Genomic DNA, 24150 nt, shown 5'->3' with positions numbered 1-24150 from the left:
TTAATTGAAAGATTAAATGGGTTTACTCAGCCCGAAATTACATTTAGGAACTTCACTTAACATGTCAAAACCTTTATAATCTAATCTTTGTTTTGATTCTGCTTCACTCTGTTCTTATAATATCTCTATTTGGCCAGCACAGGTCAGTACCGCATCTACTGAGCCCCCATGGTCCTTTTCTAAGTCACGACCTCATACCACTCCACCCAAAGCAATTATCACCCGCCTGCCTGTCCGGCACCTGCAGACTCTGTCACGACCTCATTGGGTCCATGAAAGCAAAAACGCTAGCGCTGTTTTCATTGCATTGAACACAATTGGCAGAACTTAAAGTCAATTTTTATTTTTAAAATTCATGTGCCTTCATAATCTTTAATCAAAAACATGAACTTCCCCTTCTCTTTGCAACAACATCATTTCATGTGATGTGATCTCACATGCAATCGCAGCAGTTAGTTAACTCCAATAATCCAATCAATTCCCAAAATAAGTCCCGTCCTACATTTCACTCGGATATACTTCGCAATAGGGAAGAAAAGATGAGCGCAATTTCCAATTCTTCATTATTTTAAATGCTGAAATGTGTCAAGAGTCGACAAGACATTCAGTAAGGTCATTAAACTATTGCCAAGTTGAAGCAACATTTTAACATGGATTTAAAGGGCTAGTTCACCTAAAAATGAAAGTTTGATCATATTTACTCATATTTACTCACGTCATTCCAAACCTGTATTACTTACTTTCTTTAGTGGAACACAAATGCAAACTGATATTAAAATCCTGAACTATTATTCCCTAAAAGTCTTGCTCTGTCATACAGTAGTTCTCAAATTGTATTCATTTACATTAAAAAATTACACTAAGAGACATGTTGTGGCGGGTTTATCAATGCTGCCAAATGCTACTGGTTCACAGCACAAAACAAGTTTGAGAATGTGGGAGAGTGAATAAGATTTGAGAATTTTGAATGCAGTATGCGAATAACCATTTAACATTAGCCTCTTCTTCATAAAAAGGTATTGTAAGGCCAATAAAGCACAAAAAGAGTAAATTATTCTGCAAAACATCTCCTCCTTTTGGCGTATTGGCTATAAAGCTCAGGGCTACTAACTGACATGTTGATATAGTTCAAATACCTCAAAGAGTTAGGCACTTTATCCCAAGTTGCTCCAAAGGGACTTACCCTGCATAAGTGTACTGTAAGTCACTTCGGATAAAAGAATCTGGTAAATCTCGCTGCCTTTTCACACAGATGCAATTCAGAGACCACTACTAACTACCCATTAGTTCCCAAGAAATCTATGAATCCTTCAAGCATACAAATCTTATTACATGTTTAAGAGGTCTCTTTTCCATTTTCTTCCCAGTGGTAAAATCTCTTAGTCATCTGAGCGTGAGAGAGATTCTTATACTTTCTTTGTTCCTTCTGCCCTCAGTTGCAGGCGAGTGAGTAAGTATCAAGTACTGCTGCTATTGCATGACTGGCGTGGGTAACGGTGTTAAGATCCAACCATGACGAACTCTGGCAGATGGTCATTTAGTTCACATCACTTTGTTCTTCCTTCACTTCACTTTATGATCACTTCACAAAAGTACATCATAAAGAAGGTGAGATTTGGCCAGTATTATGTAGAATAGACCCAATACAATTTTACCCAATGAAGTACCGCCACTTTGTCTAAAATATTTCTCCATTTGCCTGCAGAGAAAAAGTCTTCCTACACACATGAAAACAGTGATTATCGTCTGAACAGTCTGTTCTTGTAAAAGTGGGCCACTCTCTGCCTGGCCCTCCCTTTTCCTTCTCCTTCTCTTGCCATCGTTGCTCCCAACGCTCTGTCTATCACCATCTCTGAAGAGTGGGCGTCACAGTTGAGGAGTGAATCTCGCTTACTTGGGAATGACTGGTGTTCTTCTGCATGCTGGTGAATCCACCAGATCACTGAATCTCTACTCTATTTTTGATCAGTGTGAACGTAATGTCCTAAAAGAATAATCATCCTTCACTGCGTAATTGTGTTTTATATATGCGCTGCACAACCTTGATTAAATCTTAATACGATTGATAAGCAATCAAATGAATCTTTCCCCAATATACATTCAAGCACATTCTCTAGCAAGCATGGTGGAATGATCAGCAATGAAATGCAATGAATGACTGAATAAATGGGAATTGGGAGCAGAAACAACTGAACACAAAATGTGGAGTTGTCCAAGTATATTATTTACTTGGCAAAATGGATACTTAATTTTTACTATATGATCTGTTTTAAAGAGATAGTTCATTCAAAAATGAAAATTACGTCATCACTTACTCACCCTCATGTTTTTCCAAACCTGTATGAGTTTCTTTCTTTTGTTGAGCACAAAAGAAGATATTTAAAAAAAAGATGATATCCAGACAGTTGACGGTAGCCATTGACTTCCATAATATGAAAAAAATACTGTGGAAGTCAATGGGGCCCATCGACTGTCTTGTTACCAAAATTCTTTAAAATATCTTCTATATTTTAAGAAACTCATACCGGTTTAGAACAACATGACGGTGAGTAAACCAATTTTGGGGTGAACTATCCCTTTAATGCTTACATTACATGACTGAAAGGTTAAAGACAACATGAAATATATATACTTTCTTAAAAGTCTTTTGTCATGTAAAATTTTTCCTGAATATTTGATCAAATGTAATAATTTTCATAACTGCTAATGTAACAAAGGCCAAGTTGACATAAACGAGGCTTTATCAATAATATTAACAAATATCAATTTAACTGAACAAATGGTCCAACCAAATATGGATAAAATCAAATTAGTCTCACTGATTATTCAGCTTCATTTAAAAAAATGTCACAATGCGGAAGTTAAATGTGTTGTAAATGCCATTTAATGTTGTCTTTAACATTTAAATGTGCAAATAAGGGCTAAAATGCATGCTTAGTGCAATTTCTACTTAAATTAACTGAATTTCAGTGTTTCTGCCACCCAAATTTTCCTCATCATGACATGGATTCTCACCTTGGTGTGGTAGGTGCTGCTCGTTTTGGCCACTGCACATTGACGGTCAACAAGGAAGCAATACCTCCGTCTCTCTTCAGACAGGGCGTTCTTGTAGCTCTCAGAGATGTAGTTATCCAGCTCATTTTGTTTGCTGCTGATGGTCTCGACGTACTGGGGGACAGGGAAGGTGGTGTGAAGCAGACAAAAAAAAAGAAAAAGAAAAAAAAAAGGCAAACAATGCCCAAGTTTGACTCAGACTGATGACTGATGTAACGTCATGCTAGGAGAAATTGACATGCACATTTCAAATGACAACCATGTAGGCTTGCTGTTACTCTCATTGTATGATAGCAAATGGGAATGCTAAAGCTGCAATGCTCAATGGTCCATAGCACACAAAGCTGGTGAGGGCTTATTTAGCCAGCCTATTTGGTTTGATCAGAGAATCCAAGTGGCAAAGAAGGTCAGGTTCCATTATTTAGCATTCCATAAAAATGGATAACTAAAATAATCATAACATTAACTCAAGAGTCCTGTATAACAACATCGAAATTACCATGGCTGCTGCTTCGGTAGAGATCACACTACAGTCAAAACATCATCTAACAAGGACATACACCTTGCAGGAACTGGATGTGATCCAAACGCACACACACAGATGACACCTTTCATAAGGTTCCTCAACCTGTGTAGGCATCGTGATATCACAGTGAGTTGTGCTGATTCCTTCCCACCAAGTGTAAATGAAAAAGGCTGGAATCACTGTTTGCAAGTCTATTATTAGTTTTCAGTTAGAAAAGGTCATTGCATCATGTGAAATGTGTCACAGGTTCATAGTGATGTAGGCATGTGTACAATATGTTCACACAGACTCTCAATCTTTGATGTGTCATGAGTTTAGTGACTTGCACAACAGAAATGAATAAAGCAATGCTTCATATGTAATTGGTACATATCCAACCAGCACCAAAACAGCTTTGTAGGTTTATTTACTCTGATGTACATCAAATGTACATCAGATAGACTTGTAATACTTAAGCATAAAACTCATGTGGGAAAGAAAGTGAGAAGTGAAAGAGTGAAAAAAAATGTTGTAGTGTCAAATATAAAAGCAGATGCTGAGTTGTCCAGCTAGTATACATGTAATCAGCCTGTAGGTAAAACAGAAGATGTAAATGTAACAGGATTTCCAGGATTCTCTCTGATCATGACTGGGAGTTTGCTCACACCGCTGACAGGTAACATGCTCAGCACACAAAAACAGCCGATCGCAGAATATTTCTGCACACAGCATCAACACAAAGTGTCAGTCACATCACATTATCAAGCTTGAAAGACTTCTTCACCTGACAACTTTATTTAAAGTGAACTGTCAATTGCTCAGCAAAAAATATTCCAGGAGACTGAAAAGAAAATGCTGAGGGCAAAGCATAGTGGTTACACTTCTCCTCAAATAGCCTCTGTTCTTTCTAGGTTCTTACCAAAATAGAAACTACATACTTGGCAAAAATATTGAAGGCATTTCCCTCCCCTTTGGAGTTTGGTTCTCCAGTGTAAACACCCTTAAAGAGAAACTCAGAATACATTTTTGTTTTAGTTTTTTTAAGACAAACAAGCATATACTGTCAAGGTTCTGTCACTTTGGTCTGGTTTATTCTTAGTTTGGTGACAAAGCCCTGACACATTGTGTGGGCGAGCCTTACGCTCTTTCGTCCGACCGTGACATTGTATGTGCGGAGTATACGGTGTTCGGATTCAGGCACTTTTGCCAAGTTTGGTTTCAGTCCAGTGTCAGGGTTCGGACATTCATGCTCCATGTTTAGTCTCCTGTTGTGAGCGCACAAGTTTTCAGTTCAGTTCATGAGTGTTCATTCACTCATTGGTCACGCCTGGTCTACGTGTTCATTGGCCAGGGGCTCTTGTGTCCTCGCATTCTGTGTAGCATGAGGCTTGTGTTTAATATTGGCCGTGTGCTTTCACGTTGTCATGTTTTGTGTGGACACGTAGTCTGTGAGACAGGGTACTTTTGGTTTGCTTTTTGTTTTATTTTCTATCTAAATAAAGATTGCTGAAGTGCTTCTCTGCATTTGGGTCCTCTCTTCCTTCACCAAACCTGACATAGAATCGCTTTTAACTTTTTGAATGGTAGCGTATATTTTAAATAAATGTTCTTTTGGACTTGCAAAGAATCCTTAAATTTCTTTTTTTCGCTTTTCACAAAAATATTAAGCACCACAACTGTCAACTGATAACAAAATAAATAAAATCATTCTTGAGCACCAAATCAGCATGTTATAATGATTTCTGAAGGGTCAGACTGGTGTAATGATGCAAATTCAGCCTTGCAATCACAGAAATAAATTACATTTTAAACTATATTAAAATAGAATATTTTTGTTTTAAATTGTAATAAAACAATTGTATAAAATTTAAAAAAAATCTTAACATCTCCAAACCTTTACTTATGTAAGCTACTAACATAGCTGTATTTGTAATTTAAGATGATTGAATCTCTATTTTGGAATTTGAACATGCCGTAGCCCACATCTGCATGTAGACTGCATACGTTTATGCACTAATGGATCAGATATGACAGTCTGTCTTTTTCTCTCTGGATAATGACAGCACTATACAGCAGGATCTTCTTTGAATTTAATGACCCATGGTCAAGACCCCTTTTCTGCTCCTATTAAATATTCTTTCAGTGTCTGAGTCATGAAGAGTACATTTACATGTACAGTTCATGTACAAGCTGCACACCCAGATTAAACCTTGAAGTTCAGCAAGTACACTTACACAACTGCAGACGTAGAACCAGTGAAAGTCCGTTGCCAGATACAAGTACAAAAATATGTTGTCACCAGGCAAAGCTCAGATGCATCATATTTCTGCATCTTACAGTCACCAAACTGCCCCTGCACTAGTTAGTTTACACACACAAGAGTTTCAGTAGCAATGCTGGCAGTAATTCGCTTTATTTTATTTAGTGGTTAAGTAAAATGTATGAAAACTAGTGTTTTATTTATGTCAGCTTTGATAGATGTTTACTGCAATACAGCCAGAGGCAATAGGTTCATTCATGATTTATTTAAACAACTAAACTATGTAAACTATATTTTCACCATCAGACATTAAAAGCATAGGAGTTAAGTGCTACTTGTGAAGTAGCTAAAATGATCATCCTCAACCAAGCAACAGTAAACACTCTTTAAATAGCTGATAAAAACACTGCATTCAACTGGTTTACACACTAGAGTTGGTAAACAGGTATTGTACTACTGCACTGTCATAGTGTGTTTGTATGCTGGGCAGTATGTAGCCGTATGGCTCATTGTGGTGGAGTCGGGGTAAATGGGTTCAGAAATTATATTCAGATCAAAATTCCTGCACTATGTGCCTTTAGTTTGATACCCAAGGGGAATACAAATGTACACACATATACACGCACAAAGATGACGTAACGTGGGTCCATATCCTACACTACTGCAGTCTGAAATCATAAGCGACACTCCAGTTGAAATCAATCTGCCTGCCCTCTGTGTGGCCTCATTTTAACACGTGCTGAATATGAATGCAGGATAAGATTGCAGTGCGCCATCATTTCTGTGCATTATGATTTCTCAAGGAAACAAAAAAAGAGAAATGAGTATATTAAATTAGTCACGGTATTAATATTGGCAGCAGTTCTGTGGGAGAACTGGAACGGTTCTCTTTAGTGACCAGGGAGGAAACTGAAACGGAAATTGATATTTTTTTTATATAAAACAAAACCTATATTATGTTTTAACAACTGTGAAAAATTACAAACTTCAAATTGTAATAACAACAGCTGATTTACAGAATAAATAGAATTTTTCCAGAAAATCTTAACTAGCATATTGGCATTTTTGGGGCAAATTTAGATTTTTTAAAAGGTTGATGTTAAAATTTGATTTTGTCTAAATAGTTAAAGAATTTGTCATTTTACAAGTGAATTTAAGCATCACAATATTACAGTGTAGAGTTTGAAAATGGATATTGATTTGGGATTACAAAGGTTACATTTAAAAATTATTATTATTTTTAAAGATTAACTTTTACCTTTTCTGACATCTAATACTCACTAAATTTAAATGAAAAATGGGGTAATAATCATGCGCAATTAAATATCCAACATTGGCAAAAAAAAATCGAATTATAATCTATAAAAAAAAAAACTCTAATATCAGCAAATAACTGTCTTTGTAAGATATTCCCTAAGGCTTGGTGTAGTGTGTTTTGCAGTTTTCTGCTCACTCCACAGCAGGATGCACAGCAGGGACCATGAGCCCCACATGTAAAATTCATCCATGGTTCATACTGAGCTGCTAAGTGGAATGAACACACTCACACACCTATAAATAATTGACAAAAGCTATTACAGAAAGAAGAAAAAAAATCACATTCATTTGACATTTAAGAAATCTCTTGAGAGAGATGCCACATGTAGGGAACCATGGGAAGGGCTTACCCATACACAGTGTTTTCTCAGCTTTCAAATCTCAGCTTTGACAAAAAACAAACAAAAACAAAAAAAATCCTGGGGAGCGTCTGAGGTTTATGGGCTGGGGCCAGAGTCGCTTTGACTTGCAGCTTCAAATCGAGGCGCAAGCTAAACTAACAATCAGAATGTGATTTCCATCTGTTTTCTAAATGAACTTCTTGCTTCAGAGCAGCATACGCATCAAACTTTAGGCCTTTGATCATTGGTCAAGAAAATAAGTACATCAGAGCCTCTGTTTCTGCTTGGAACTGAATCTGTTGAGGTCTATGGAGGCCTCCTGGAGCTTTCGTTAGACTTCAAAACAGGAACAGGAAGTTGCCTTCACTGTGTTCACTTAATTTATTTAAACAACCCACTCATCTTCTTCCTTTCTGTGTTTTCTCTTATACACACCTGTGGAGTGTGTTTAAAATGCAAGCAGAGCCCACAGCGTTTTACGCAACAGCATGTTCCCACACCACTATGAGGAGCACACCTACAGCTAATGGCATGAACTGACCCCAGGTCAGTCCACAGCATAACACTCCCACTTCCCCCTGACCTCACACCTGGTGATGACGGTAGTGAGAGGCGTACGTTCAAAACAAACAGCGGCCCCGACAATTCAACCCCCGTACAATGAGGCCTCGGTGAACAAAAGCACAAGGACACCACACACAATGAAACCCACACAAAACAAGTACAATATTGCATGGAAGGGCTTCAGCCAAACAGAGTGAGATTTTCTTTAGCACCTAAAAAAGCCAAAGAGACTAAAACGGGAATGTTTTCTCTGTTTTCACAGCTTCTTGTCTGATTCAGTGCAAAGCAGGAGCATGAAAAGAGCAACAGCATATCATAAAGGAAAAATACACTTTTAAACATTTATAACCCCTGTAGATCTATAACTCACAAAATTCTGAAATACATTCTGAAAAAATCCCTGTGCAAAATTCGCTGCCGACATGGTTATTTTTAATGAATCTTTCGATCTATCTGATTCATATTTTTTGGGTTATAAATTGTATTATAATTTTAACAAAACAAAAATATGTTGGACAAAATAGCATGAATTGCCAATGTAAAAATGTGCATGTTTCCTCTCAAGTGTGTTCAAAGGTGTATATTTAAACTGTGAAGGGAGAAAAGGGTGGATTTATGGAGATTATTTATAGAAATAGAGGGATTTATAGAATTCCCATGATATTCAATCCCAGCAGGAAGACTCATATCATGGATTGCACACAAATCAAAAACAAATTCAATGCCTAAGTTCTGGAACATTCCAATCTACTGCCAAACTCTGAGCGTAGGGACATACATTTTTAAAGATTGAATTGATATATGCTTACTCATTTTAAAGAAATACTTCATCCAAAAATAAATTCTCTCATCATTTACTCAACCTCATGTCAAAAAGGAGAAAACATGAAGAATGTACTGGAAACTCTTTTCCATGCAATTATAAGAAATGGGGACTGGAGCTTTCAAGCTTCAGAAAGGATGCAACGCACCATAAAAGTATCATAAACTTCATACAACTCATTTGTTATATTTCAGGTCTTCTGTCATATTAAAGAGCTTTGGACGACAAACTAAAATTTAAATCGTTTGGGTCTTTGGAACAACATTCTTCAAAACATCTTCATTTGTGTTACACAAAAGAAGGTCATATGGGAAGGACATGAGGGTGAATGTTGACAGAATTTTTTCTTTTGGCCGTAATTAGTCCACCAAAAAGTGACTATTTAAAAGTAATTATCTTTGTTGAGATTTGAAGAGAAGAGCTGACTCACCTGCATCTCCTTGTCTCCATATTTGGAGGGGTTCTTGCTGCCCTGACTCTTCCTGCGCAGTTTCTTCAGTTCGGCCTGGCACTTCTCCAGACTCTCTCCTTTACTTTTGTGTTCCGTCTGATATTTCTTCAGAGCTGCCTGCCAGACGAAATAACACAGCTCTCATCACAATCCGCAGCTAAGAAAATTCTAATGGACAAGACGAGGAAATGAATGGTCGTATTTCAAATATCTATATCAAGCATCTATTCCAGAAGAGTGGATGAATGCCAACTAGAATGGAATAAGATGCGGCAGTATTCTTGATAACTTTATTCTCAGGACATCCTGAGGTTTAAAGGTTAAAATAAATGTTTAGAGTGCCCATCGTGAGTCAATTGTTTCTTAACAATGCTTAACTGAACTGAATCTAGAATCGAAAAGACCTGAAGGTCGTCATGTGTTCTTCACTAATGGGAACTTGGCTGAGTTGGCCCAATAAGGTCTTTCATTGTCCTCAAAGTGTCTTCCCAGAGCTCCCTGCTTCATGGATTCATTGTGTTTCAGACCAAGCCTCTTTGTTTCCCCTAGTCTTCACTGCCAAAGCCTTCTGCTTCATTTGACTGAGCAGTTTTATTTTGCATCCTTACTATGTGTGGAACAAAAAAGCATGGGAGCATAGTTAATTATGTTTGTCAATGCTGGAAATGAGTGACCGAAAAAAATGGGCCTTTGATTTTTTTTTGCAAATAAGCTGAGGGTCAATCTAATGCATTTACAAACAAGCCTGTTAGAGACTCAGTAAGAAGACTTCACAATCTGTGTTGCTGAAAGCCTCGTTTCAGATGCTCCGCTGATCTTTCATGCATATAAACAGACTTCTCTCTCAAAAAAAAAAAAAGAGCCCTTTTCCTAACACAGACGAGAAGACTAGCCTTTTAGAAAATGTTAGTGTTAATGGTGGTAATACTCTCACTTTCATTACATGCAGTAAACTCAGTTATCGCATTTAAAAGAGACGGTATTTGGGGGTGGATAAAGCCAATTAGTTGAATAAATATAGTTATGTTATTGGAAGCGACTATACATGTTTTAAAATAATTGTTTTGAAACGAGACAGCCCTTAACTTTACTGAGTTAGGTAAAAGAGAATCTTGAGAGAAATATACTTTTGTGAGTGAAATCCAATCATTGCGATCAGGTATTTCATGTGAGGGTGAAAGTTAGTGGCTGGAAGTGACTTCAGCGTGAGCGGTGCTTTATGCATCGCTACACTATTGACAACCTTTTTTGCCGACAAAATTTCAGCACTATTTTACAAATGTGACCGTACCTTAAGTAAGTGTTTGTGTGTGCTTATATACTTACATTTAAGTAGCGAACATCCAATTCCACTTTTTTCTCCAGTTCTGTGAGTAGTTCATTGTGGAATGATTTCAGCTGAAAATTACAGTAGACAAATACAATTTATATTATACACACACACTACAGTACAACAGACAAGCAATTTTCCTCTCATATGACAAACATTCATTCTGCATTTGATTACACATGTAACACCAAACTCAGTCATTAACACTGGACAAAGTAGCCTTACAGAACCAAAACTGATGTCCTATCCATAATCCTCCTTTGTTTACTCCTTTTTCTGCCCTGTTATCATTTTCAGAAGGACTTAGATATGGTTTGTTTAACATCTGCAGCTGTGTCACACAGCACAGGAAAGTCTGTGTTCTGTCTAAGTTGGTGTGTTTACGCATGTGACCATGGGCTATTGTCCTCCATGTATATACGGAAGCGTCTGAGTCGATGTGACATTTTGAGACGCCACTCCCTTCCATTTCCTTACCCTGGAGGCTAATGTGGCCTCTTAGATACAACCTGATTGTCTCAGTCATGTTGCGAGAAAATGTAATGAGAAAATGTGAGCCTATGAGGCAATATGATCTTCATCACATTAATGATACTCACCATGTCCTCTAGCTGCATTTGGATCTGTCTGTGAACCTCCGCCATCTGAAAAAGCACATCCCCTTGAGAGAGAAAGAGAAGGAGAGAGAGATAGACAGAAGAAATAGATGAAATTGTCATTATAATACTTTTGCATCTGATATCAGAACATCATGCAGTCAGACAAGGGTGCAGGGAAGAGGAAAAAAAGGAGGTAGAGAGAAAAATTATGAACAAATTATGAACAAGGTGAGCTGACAGTCAGAGCTGGCGCCAGGGCACATAGATTGGGGGCGGGGGGGGGGCTTTATATTTCTAGGGGGGGGGGTCAGCGGCAGGCGAAATCACACATTTGTAATTGCTTTCGGTTGCGTGTTCGTCTTTAGTTTTGTTTTCGAATTCGATCATGTGCAGCGGGGAGGGAAGGCACATTAACTCATGTGTGTGTGTGTGTGTGTGGGGGGGGGGGGGGGGGGTGCATGGCTCACGAATGCCACCCCTTGGCGCTGGCCCTGCCAACAGTCAAGCTATAGGTGCAAGAAAGAATCTGACAAACATGTAAACTCAACAAAAAACAAACAAAACAAAAAAAAAACACCACAAAGTGTTAAACCATATTGTTTCGTTTAAAAAAACAAAAAAACAAAAATGAGAGATCACACTGAAAAAGTAATATTAGTCTGAAATATTCTTCCATGAAGATGCAAAACAAAATAAAACATTCATGGGAAACAGTAAAAGCATATTGCAAGTGCATGTTTAATAAACATGAGAAACAAATAAGACTGAACAAAAAATGATAGAAAAGATGTCAAAAAGATCATGTTGTTAGCACACAGTTTTCTCATATCAACGTATCATTCTGTGGTACAAGAGAGAGAGAAAAAAAAAAAAAAATCGAAAGAAAAGCACAAATAAAGAGAGAAGAGGTGAATCATGCAGCCATTTGAGGCGTGTGTGTTGTGTTGTGCAGTGTCGGGGTACCTACATGCTGCCTCTTCTGATTAGGCAATGCATTGTAAAAAAAGGAACAAAAGACCTAGTTTGAGCAGGAACAAATGTACAGAAGACCTTAAGACAGTAAGAAAGAGTGAATGAGTAAAACCTCCCCAAACACTAAATGCATAAATAACACAGGCCAGAGGGCTGCCCAAGTCTCATGTGCATAATATCAAAGCAGTGTTTCCTACACCACTATTTGCTGCTGGATCCATAACACCACAGTTAAAATATACAGCATTAAGCCACAAGGGCCATCAAAGTATGCAAGTGTTTTTGAAGGCTTTGAAGGCTCAAACTGGCTGGTGGCATCTTTGTAGGTGTGCTTATAAAGCCTCAAATCATATTACTCAATCAAAGCAGCCCTAAAACAAAGCTTCCATTCATTACATTAGTAATACACACTTCCACAGGGACATAAATTATTGTAGAGCACTGCTGAGACATCTTCCTTCCATCCATCCATCCATCCATCAAACTGTTGTCTAACTCTGCATTAACCAGGTTTGAACTGGCTTGATAAAATAATGAAATAAAATAACAAAAAACGCACACACACAGTATGCAACATAGAGGGCAGCATCAGCCGCAGACACTTTGAAAAGACAAGGCATTTACACACAAATCAGCTGTAAAAGAACAATGACAGACGTTCACGTTCATGCACTCGCATGACATCTCTCTACCTCCTGAACTGGTAATGGATGCAAGTCTTCATAGGGCTGTATATGTGGAGGCAACATTCCTCCACATATACAGGTTTGTGCTATGTATGGACGTGAATGATAACTCAAATTGTGCTGCATGTTATTTTCCATATCACTAGATATTAAATACCTTCAATATCAATGCACACATTTATTTATATTTGAAATCCATGCACATCCCTCTGAGCTACTGAGCCACACACTACTGTGTTTCATAAAGCATGACCCTGCCTGTCTTTGAATCCGTCAAGCTGGACCCGGGACAACTAAACCAGCCTGCAGTACATATCTAATCAAGCCTTCCCTTTAAGCCCTGCCTTCTGAGAAATAGACGGACAGTCCGTTTTATACAGTTGTTTGAGTTCAAGGTCAGCAGACTGCATCCAACCAGTAACGTCCAACGAAACAGAGAGATTAATAAGGGTGGACATGCAAACACATATTACACATATGCTTATCTTGCTGTATCCAAATTCAGTCCATAATTTTTGTTGTGGTAGAATGAAAAGAATTAGCATGAAAGGGAAAGCAGGCATGAATGACTGTGACACTTTCTAAGGTACCAAACAAGAATAGCCATTGTTTTCTAATAGGAACTCAATTAAATATTCAGAAAGAATGTCATTAGATATTATGGGCAAGTGATTAATTTGACAACATTCAAGTGACAATCCTCAAGTGACAACATTTAAAACAAAAAAATGTTGGTTTCTCTTTCATAGCTCTGAAGATGTAATGGGGATCTCAGTTATTCTTCATCTAAGTATCACAGATGTTTCCTCAAAAAAATCTTTAGGAGAAATAAACAAGGCAATTATCTAAATACAGTAAAAGTATAGTGATATAAAATTAAAAATGGATAGCTTAGATAATTTGGCCTTTGAGAAATTTCTAACTGCTAAGTCTGCAATCACATCTGAGCACAATTTGTGACACCGTTGAGATGTCTTCTGAAAGGCGTTCTAGGAGAAACAACTAAGATATTAAAAATCATCTGTGATTTTTCTTCCTATGGGTATACTATATCAGGTTCATATAAAAGTGTATGAGAGACTGGAGACCCACTGCTGCTGACCATGCCCTAGCCTCACCCAGTTGTCCCCAGTCCAGATCTCGTCTGTAGGTCGACACACTCTCATTTCCTGTCTAAGTCAGCACAATGGTCTGACACCACTCCCCGTCCTCATCCTTCACACCCCCGAATCTCTCTGCTGCAATTCAGCCGTGCTCGGCAGGGCTCTAAGCCGCTTACCAGTAATCAGCACGGATCACAACATCTGCAGCTTTGAAAGACTTAAACATATTGTTGTCCGCTCTAAAAGGGCCGAATCAATTAAGGTACAGTCTGAAGAAAAACTGGGGCATCGTCAGCACCCTAAAAAAAAACGAACTACTAAAAACATTTTGGCTTGTTTGACAAAAACATCAATCATCAGTACATTATTTAAATAAAGCACTGAGGACTTAGTAAGGAATAAATACAAAAAGATAAAGAGCTTAAAATGAGAATGATTTTTGATTTGCTGTGCACAAGTCAACATGAAACCCATTTTATTTTTGTAAAATGATACTTTTCAACGGACCCACGCACATGGCATGCGGAGTGGAGGTCAAAATATCATGGCCACTAATTAAGAATTTGTTCCCACAACTTAATTTGTTTCCTTGTTGGCCATAATTTAACTAAAGCGAGGGAACAAATTAGTACAACGTGACCATGATTTAACACAACGTGACCATGATTTAACTAAAACAAGGAAACAAATAATTTGTGGACACAAATTAATAAGTCATGGGAACGAATTCTTAATTTGCGCTCACTCTTTTTTTTACTTTCACAAGTCATGTGTGGGGCTCCATACCTTTCAAAGTAAAACAGGATATTCGAGAGAGAGAAAAACTTGAATTGTGACTGAGAAGTGGCCTTTTTATACCATGGTTGGCCAAGCACTACAGCAGCATCGCTGCATGACACCGTAGAGTCTCACTGGGTCAACCTAACATTTTCAAGGGAAGATGAACCCCATAATGTACTCTCATCAGAAAGCAAGTGAGAGAGTGCTAGAAAACCTTCTTTCTTTGTCCATTCTTCTGTTGTCCTGTCTCTTATTAAACTAACTCAATTCTCCCTCGCCATCTCTTGTTGTTCTTAAATTATTTTACTCTTACTGTGACTTTGGTAGAAGTTATAAACACCAGTATTGGGTTTATTATACAGCACACAGATGGATGTGATAAACTTTAGTGCCTTTGTTTGGACCAAAGTCTCCTCTGCTGAATTCTCCAATACACTGGAAGACGCTTTGCAGCAGAACTTTTATCATTAAAAATGACATAAACCTAGTGCACAGCTCTTTCTTTCCACTAAGCTTACATGTGGTTGTATATCTATAGGCAGAACAAACAAACAAAACAGTCAAACTGATCCGTATGCTTCAATATAATAATCCAGCCGTATTTGAATCTGTAAAACTCAGTGACCCAAAACGAAATGCGTTAATGCCTCATTGAGCTTGAAACTCCTAAATAATTATTTTGCGGACATTACTTGGTGGCAGAGGACTGTATACATGACTATTAGAGAGCAGCTGATGAGGTCGTAATGGAGATTGATTACTGCAGCAGAACAGATTCAGGGAGGGGTGTTGTGGGTTGGATGTGCTGGGCAGCCAAATTCATTTTTATCAAATATCGAAGTAACATTATTATCATTGTCCATGACTATTGAACTTTATTTAGACCAATAGGTGGCTAAATAATGAATAATTTGAAGCAATAGCTTATGAGTATTAATTATAAAACATCTCCATTTCCAAACCTAGTGAGCTGCCTTATTATCTATACCTACATAGATGTCTACCTTCAAAGTAAAATTTAACCTCATAAGCAAATGATTTAGATTGCCCTACATTGGCAGTGACTAATTCCAATGGAGTTGGGCATTAGAATGTTGCTAAGCTAACAAAAAGATACTCTAATGAGAGTTAAAATTCAGAGAACACCCATATTTTGAGTAAAATAGCTCATTTATACTTTGCAATATTCACTTTACAAATCAGCACTCATCTCCCATTTTACTATTATTATTACTTTATTTTATTCAAATTTGTATTAATTTTGAGGCTTGCCGCAATTCATTCTAGTATATTTTAGAAGGCAAGTACCTACATGATGCCTTAAAATGCTGTCTGAGTAGGTAGCTCACTAGGGTTTGGAAGGCTTACAAGTTACAATAACATAAATTTATTAATGTTCATGAGCAAATTTTTCTCTTTAGCATGACTCATTAATTTGTCTACCTGTGAGAAGATGAAATGCTCTTAAAAGAATGTTCTCCAATAGCAGCTCTGATGCAAGTCACAGCAGTGCATCCATCGCCAAGCGACGACTCAGTTCGCAATGGCATCTGTAGCAGCAATTATCAGCTCTGTGATTCATTCCTCAGAGGTGTTTGAGCCATTTGCCATTTTTTGTATGTGTGCTTGTTTGTGTGTGGAGGGAGAGATACCCAGGGGGTGAGGCAATGGCTTTCAGTGTGGTGAGGAAATACTCAAACCATGTTATAACACTACAAATCCCACCTAATTGGACTGAAAATGAAACTTAAAAGGTGAGAGTAAGGGCGTTTTTCCACTGGGTTCATTTGCTGCGGTCCGAACCCGAGTGCGCTAGTTCCCGGCGCCCCCCGCAGCGTTGGTCTGGTTTCACACTCAATTAGTTGTATCGAACCCAGGTGCGTTTGCAGTGATCTTACGTCATCGCAAACGCAATCAAACAATGATATCGACAGTGATACGCATGCGCGGGATACTATACTTCCTGAACAAGCGCGCACCCGAGTCCGTGTTGCTTGCACATTAACGCGAACTGCACCACGGTTCGGGAGAAACCGAGCTCAGACCACCTCCTCCAGGTAGTCTCGGGTTCGGTACTCTAGTGTGCACCCGGGTCCGATGACAGCGTTCACATTAACGATTTTTCATGCGAACCGTGCCCCGGTCCGCACTAAACTGCCAGTGTGAAAGCGCCCTTAGACAACCCATACTTGGAATTTGTCCTCTGCATTTAACCCATCTAAGTTAGTGCACACACATTAGGAGTAGTGAGTAGAGAACACACACACTGCAAACCGTGGATACACACACAGTGGGCAGCCATTTTTGCTGTGGCGCCTGGGAAGCGATTGGGGGTTAGGTGCCTTGCTCAAGGGCACCTCAGTCATTTCCTGCCGGTATTGAGAACCAGACTCTCTAACCATTAGGCCACGACTGCCCCGAACTTTGTCTGTGCCAACCTGCTGCTGCGCTCCCAACATCAGAATAGAGTCAATCACATAATAAAGTGCTATTTCAACTGTTCCTGTGGTGAGCAGGAATTGAAAGTTTGAGAACTGAGAGAGAGAGAGAGAGAGAGAGAGAGAGACAGCTGTACATATCTATACAGAAAAATATTTCCACGGTTCTTAAATGTCTTGTTGAATGTTTATTTCCTTTTTTTCTTTGTTACATCTGACATCTGACCATCTTAACTATTATGTAAACCAAAAAACACACATGACATGCAGTGCTCAATTTAATTGTGAACATTATGAACATTTAACATTGTTTAACATTGTGAAATAATATTGCTATTTTAAAATAACTCTAGGTTAATATATTTTAAAATGTAATTTATTCCTGTGAGGATTACTCCAGTCTTCAGTGTCACATGATCATTCAGAAATCATTCTAACATTTGGTGCTCAAGAAACATTTCTTATTATTATCAGTGTAGAAAAACAGTTGCTGCTTAATATTTTTGTGGAAACCATGATACATTGTTTTCATGATTCCTTGAATAGAAAGTTCAAAAGTACAGCATTCTTTTTCTAATAATTTTTTGCAACAATATAACAGTGTAAAAGTCTACTCCTTACTTTTGATTCATTTAATGCATCCTTGCTGAATAAAAAGCATCATTTTTATTTTATTTAAAAAAAAAAAAAAAAAAATCTACATTTAAAATTGTAACTTTTTTGTAATATATACATAAATCAATCGCTTAAACGTGTTAAAGAAGGGTTTTTATTCCTTCGGCTAAAATTATTTTATTACTTTATTCAGTCTGGTCAGAAAAGGCTAATGGTTTTGCAGATGTGTCCAATTTTTCTTCACTCTAAATTAATTTAATGAGTGATTTAGCCTTCGGGCCGTTCTCCATAGATGAAAAATAACATTCATTGTGGTGTGCCACAGTAGCAAAGAAACTAAAGATTCAAATGCTCAATTTTTGGACAGGAAATCCGATCTGTGAAGCATATTTTTAAGGATTTATTTAAATAGCTTATCAAAAATGAGACCGGATGTGTTGCTGGAGCATTTCAGTTTGCACCAAGATTTACCAGCATTAATTATTCAAACACCCCAGAGTTATTTTGTGACTACAGCCAGAGCAAGATGCTTGCAGACGCAATTAATCGTGTTTATTCAGAGAACACAGTTGCCTTCCTGCAAACATTTGTGCTTGAGCTTGAATATCCAGGATTTAGACTAATTATCAGCACAAACAGTTGTAATTTGATGGAAAACTCCCAAAGCGTTCTACAAACGTGAGAAGACAACGACCTACTGGTATCTCACATCTATGACGACTGATACCCCTATTTGGGCAGGAGGAACAGGAAGCTGTTTATTATTCCTCACACTCGTGCAGCATTGAAAAGGCAGACAGGGGAAGCTGTTTTTGGAAACACATGACATCACTAAGGAGGCATTCTGGGACTCTAAATCCACAGCACGGGCCGCATTCACATTACTCTCGCTCTCTCATTCTCTCTCTAGCGGAACTTCTCCTGTTAAGGCAAGTGCTTCATCTATTTTTAGCTCACGGCTCCCTCTCTCTCCTCAGGCCGGCTGCGTTCCTGCATCAGTGCGTGGGCTGACTGCGGGCGTTGGGTGATGCGATACGCACAAGTGCTGCATTGAAGAATCACTGTGCATCTCTCTTCACAGTGAGAGATCACAAGTTATTCAGAGTTGAGGATGCGATGAAGAGGAAGATAACAGCACTTAATGAAATCTCATCATTATCCACTACCCCGAGAAAGAAGCTCTTGCAATGATATAAAGGAATTTCATAAATTTTGATTACTTCCGCTCATTTAATTATATAACTAGACTGATAGGATTTAAGGACATCATTATATATATTGTGTAAATCAACTAGTGGGTGGGTTGCATGACTGACTATAGTTGATTTATCGTTCTTAAAGGAATATTTCCCTCAAAAATAAAAATTCCAATCTCATTTACTCACCCTCAAGTCGTTCCAGTTTACTTCAAACCACAAAGAACACTAGCCAACCAATGAGATTTGTGCTCTTAGTCACATGCCCAAAAATGACGCAAGGGCTAGAAAATTACAGAATTTTCTTTTTTGGGTTACGTCTCCTTTTAAGGAAATTCTGGATAATTGGGCTGGTTTTAAGTTCATTTGACCCTGATTGCATTTTTTTTTTTGTGTAAGATTCATTCAAAATAACGTTTGTGTCTTAAAATCACAACACTTATGGTGGGAGTTAGATGTGATGCAGTGTTGCTTCATTTAAAGATAACTTTTCGTAGAGGATAAATATTTTTTTTAAATAAAATAAAAATGTATAAAGAAATTAAATATGAAAATAAATACAAAATAAATATATGTAATATAAATATAAATACAAATCATAACACAGGCCTGTTCTACATACATAAATTAGTCAACTGCACTAATCAACTAGGTTGTTGGATGACTAGTCGACATCCATAAGAAATAGTATAACATGGTGGACAACAAGTGCACACACACCTCAGGCATGTGAACTGTGCTACCCATTATGCTTTAGGTCTTACATTATTAATGTGGCCGCTGTGGTGCACATCGTTTAAAAACCCTCCAGTCCATCTCAGAGACATGCTAACAAGTCCATGAAGACAGGAACATCTTGAAGCTGACTGTGGTGGGCAAAAAGTGCTTCACTGAGATTGTGTGACTGATTGTAAGGTTTCATGGCTATCACGATGATCTAAGCCCAGTGAAGCCTCCCATCTTCAGAACTGCCTTCCTTATTGCATACAATTATACTAAAGTCAAAAATAAGTCTGCGTCAATTAATAACGCTGGGCTAAGACCTCACTTAAGAGATTTATTTAGGCACGCAGCAATCAGGTTGGGTCCACATGGCTGATGCTATGGTTCCCACGTGCTTAAATGCATGCACCCTCACCCACGCACATGTCTGCATGAGTATAAATTCATAACACAGACTCATTCTCCCTGTGGCCAAATTGGATAAAAGTTTCCACTTCATGCCGATGTTCTCTTGCAAGCTCTTTCAAAGCCTATGGCCCCTAACTAACACTGACATTCAACATATACTTACAGAACAGACCTGATCTTAACAAAACCTGTCACTCAAAGAGGAACACACACTTCTTTGTCTTGCTCATGTAAATCAATCATAGTACTCACTCAGACAACAACCAGACAAAGGAACAGGTATGTTTTGTGGTTATGCCATGCATCTGGTATGCTCTGGAATACCATGTGAAGGGAAAGATACTATGGCACCTTTTATTAGTGTCAAGAAATGAAAGACAAGAACGAGACAGAAAATAACAGACACATGCAACAAAAGTGGGAAGCACTGTTCATTAGATACTTGCCAATATAGTGTCAATACTGCATCCCTAATGAAAGCCACATAGTAATGGTGATGTACAGAAAGTAAAAAAAAAAAGTTCATGCCTGGTTGTCATTCATTGTAAAGAACAGGCACAGACAAATGACATGAGCATTACTGGAATAACTAGAAGCATAAGATAGTTAATACATGTGGGAAGGGGGAGTATACTGATTTAGTCTGCAAAACAGTTTAAAAAACAATATATTAGCAAATATTAACAAAAATATTAGTAAACACACAACTACTTGTTTGGGACACATCCATTTCTGTATTTTATGTATTTTATAAAATCTCTATTGATAGGCACTTTTCAACATTAAAAGATATTATGTGCATAATCATAATGCCACACATGCATATGACATTAAGGCATAAAACAAACATAGACGTGCTGTAATTTGTCTAGTGATGAAAGTCTCTAGTGAAAAGGCTAAGAGACTTAAATTCTCATCAAACTTTTCTCATTAAACTTTTTCATACAGAGATATTGCTGCTTTTTACAATGCTGAGACAGCAGCATTCCTGCAGCCCAAAATATAATCTCATAAGGTCTCCAGCTCGGCTGTACTGTTTAGATATTGAGAATGTTGTAAATCAGGTAACTAATATCAGGATGAGATGAAGCTGAATTCATTCAAATAATAGCCTTTTAATCATCAAATTAGAGCTGGTATCGTGATCTCCATTGAACATGTATTCAATGAGACACCAGCAGTGAAATGAGAAGGTGAATGCTCAGAAAAATGATTTTGAGATAAATAATGGAAGTATAACCAGCCTCTCCCCTCCAGTCCTCTTCTAAGATAAAACGTCTATTCAAATTTGCTGCTGCGACACTGATGTGCTTTTAGCATCATCTTGAAGAATGACAGATTATGCAATAGATTCAACAGCCAATCCTATCAAGAGTCTCACATTCCACTGAAGTCCATCTAATCAGACTCCAACTCTACCCAGAGTGATGCACTGGACACACAATTGAACAAGGATTGTTTGTTTGAAGTTGAGCACTGAGGTTTAAACCCACACTCTGGTCAATAAATTTCCCTGTGGAGATCAAGAAAGACTAACCTGATTTAAATCAAATGATATTCAGACTTACAGGTCTAAAATGCTCTTTTCAGCAAGATACCAATAGAACAGAACAACACTTCCTGGAAAGGTAAATGCCAAAAGATTTATTTGTATGTACTGATATTTGGTGCATCCATTGGTTGCTATAGTGTTTACTGCACAGTTAGTCACTGCTAGCAACAAGGCACAGTCACTTGTAAATAATGAATGGACAGCAACATTACTGAGGAAAGAAAAACATACTTGTACTGTGACTTCAGATATGTTCTCTGAATGTCATTTAAAAAAGGGTTCACATAAAATTTTTCATCAGGGCATAATTCATACAAGGGCTGGAGCGAAAACAAATTATTCATTTTTAATTGATTAAAAAAACATATGCAAAGCAAAATGTTATAGATGATAAAAGGTGTCGTGATGTGCAAAAACTTCCACTAAACTGAAATATTTAAAGAATATAACTTTACCTAGCAAAGATGGGACAGATGCCATCTGAAGTGGCATGCTAAGAAGAAAAAAATTACACAAACCTTTTCATATGGTTTCAGGTACTATTAATGCATTGTTTGTTCTCATGCACAGCAGAACGGCAAAGTTTAAAGTCATGAAAGGGCAGGTAACTAGATTTCCACATTTTACTGCAAAAGAAATGCACACTTAGACTGTTTGTAAAAAGTTGAGATGCGTCAAGAATGGTTTTATAATCTCATCATGACACCCTAAATCTAAATCCTAATTGTTACATTTGGATGATTATTCATTGAGAGACAAGGAAATAAGACAACAGTATATAATGAACATAGTGCAAACCAATCACCAATGAGCAAATTAATGAATCTGCAGAGTGTGTACATTTGTACATGTGTGTTATGTCCAAAGATACAGCTGTACTATGTACTCATACATCCAAAGCCATTCACACTGAAACCATAAGTTATTCTCTTTTGCAATCCCCCTCCCAACCACAGGGGCCACTGCAGCTACAGTCTATAACTCACCAAGATCCTTAGAGCCGTGACTCTCGCTGGCCAGCTCTCCCATCCGCACCAGTGCGTCGAAGTAGCCTTTTGCTGCAAATGTCACACCTGGAAACATGGAAGCATTGGGGACATAAGAATCGGGGTTGTGCTAACTTGCTGACCCGAAGCTTCCCTCAACCCACAGGTGCAGCATCTATGAAAACAGGAGTGGTGGATGGGAAAGCTTTAAGCTCTATGTTCTATGATGTCTCGGCCAGAGAACTGGGGAGGTGGGGGTGGAGCTTGTGATTGGTGAGCAATGAATAGCAAAAGTACTATTACTTTAAAATAATAATAATAATAAAAGAAAGTTTGATACCCTCCAAAACTTAACATTCACATCAGATAGCGCATTACTGAGAGCAATCACTCATTCTGTGTGAGGTCCCACCACAGGGACAGCTGTGCCTCTTCTGCATCACCATGGAAGAGAAGGGCTGGCTCTGAAACAGGCTCTCTCAGAGCCAGAGGATCATGGCAGTTTAGCGAGGCGGGAGAGTGCCAAGAAGCACAAAGTATCTTGGACCACAGGGAAATTTAGAACCAGAAGGTACTGAGCAAGTGGTTAGCGAAGGTTAGCATGTGTAGCAGAGTAGAATAAGCCAAGTTCTGCCTTGACTTCAGTTGATAGACTTCATCATTTTAAAATCAAGTAAGAATTATATAGACCAACACAGCATATTTAATTTGATGCAAATATAAAAGGCTGTGAGAGATATAAGTACATTTAATTGTCTAATAGAATTTTTTTTTACAGACTTTTCACTTTCGTGTAGGGATCTGACCGCACATTTACACTATATGATACTTGTTAATGACGCTCAGGATCTGTTGAGCACCAAATCCTCCGCTATCCTGTCAATCATCTCAAGCAATTTCTCAAATTAAAGTTTCTCAATTTCTCAAATTAAAGTTTCTCAATTTCTCAAATTCAAGTTTCTCAATTTCTCAAATTCTCTCAAAATTAAAGCAGACTCCTGCTGCGACTCTGCAGCTCGTGCTGTATGGAGCAGAGCAGACGCTTTCAGTAATTGTAATATCCTTGGTCCAACTAAACTAAATGGTTTTAATTACATTTGCGGTGTCGTGGTGGGCAAATAATGTAATCGTGTATGGCCAAGCACCGTGTAACACCAGTAACACAGAATACTGCAGCAAGACAACTGTGAATGTTCATCATTTTTACATTTTAATATGAGCTTTGTCACCATCTTACTTTGGCATTAATCATTAAAACACCAAAAAAATTAATAGCACTGTAAAACATTGAAATCTTTAGCAAATCTCAAAATTAATATCAATTTTTCATCTGTAGCCTACATTATAATGTTGTGACGTCTAAATTCACTTGCAGCATTTAAAACATTTGAATTTAGTGTTTTACTTTGAATTTACTTAATGTAGAATTTTAATGTGAGCCATTTAT

The 24150-nt window shown here is 37.9% G+C and overlaps 1 protein-coding gene across 4 annotated transcripts in view; it reads right to left on the bottom strand.

Annotated features, from left to right (window-relative positions):
* baiap2b (BAR/IMD domain containing adaptor protein 2b) overlaps positions 1-24150 on the bottom strand; it is a 53016-nt gene that overhangs the window by 13662 nt on the left and 15204 nt on the right. For 2 of the 4 annotated variants that reach the window (XM_082151639.1, XM_082151638.1), the window contains exons 3-7: positions 22704-22790; positions 11245-11306; positions 10642-10713; positions 9295-9432; positions 3016-3168 (exon numbers count right to left, since the gene is read on the bottom strand). In XM_082151639.1, the coding sequence (XP_082007765.1) occupies positions 3016-3168; positions 9295-9432; positions 10642-10713; positions 11245-11306; positions 22704-22790 (512 nt within the window). The remainder of the gene's footprint in view (positions 1-3015; positions 3169-9294; positions 9433-10641; positions 10714-11244; positions 11307-22703; positions 22791-24150) is intronic. The other 2 variants (XM_082151641.1, XM_082151640.1) reach the window with 2 other exon arrangements.

This window comes from Leuciscus leuciscus, assembly GCF_965113295.1.
Source record: "Leuciscus leuciscus genome assembly, chromosome: 21".
NCBI lineage: Eukaryota > Metazoa > Chordata > Actinopteri > Cypriniformes > Leuciscidae > Leuciscus > Leuciscus leuciscus.
Note: the sequence above shows the minus strand (reverse complement) of the source record. Positions and strands in the feature narration are given on the sequence as shown.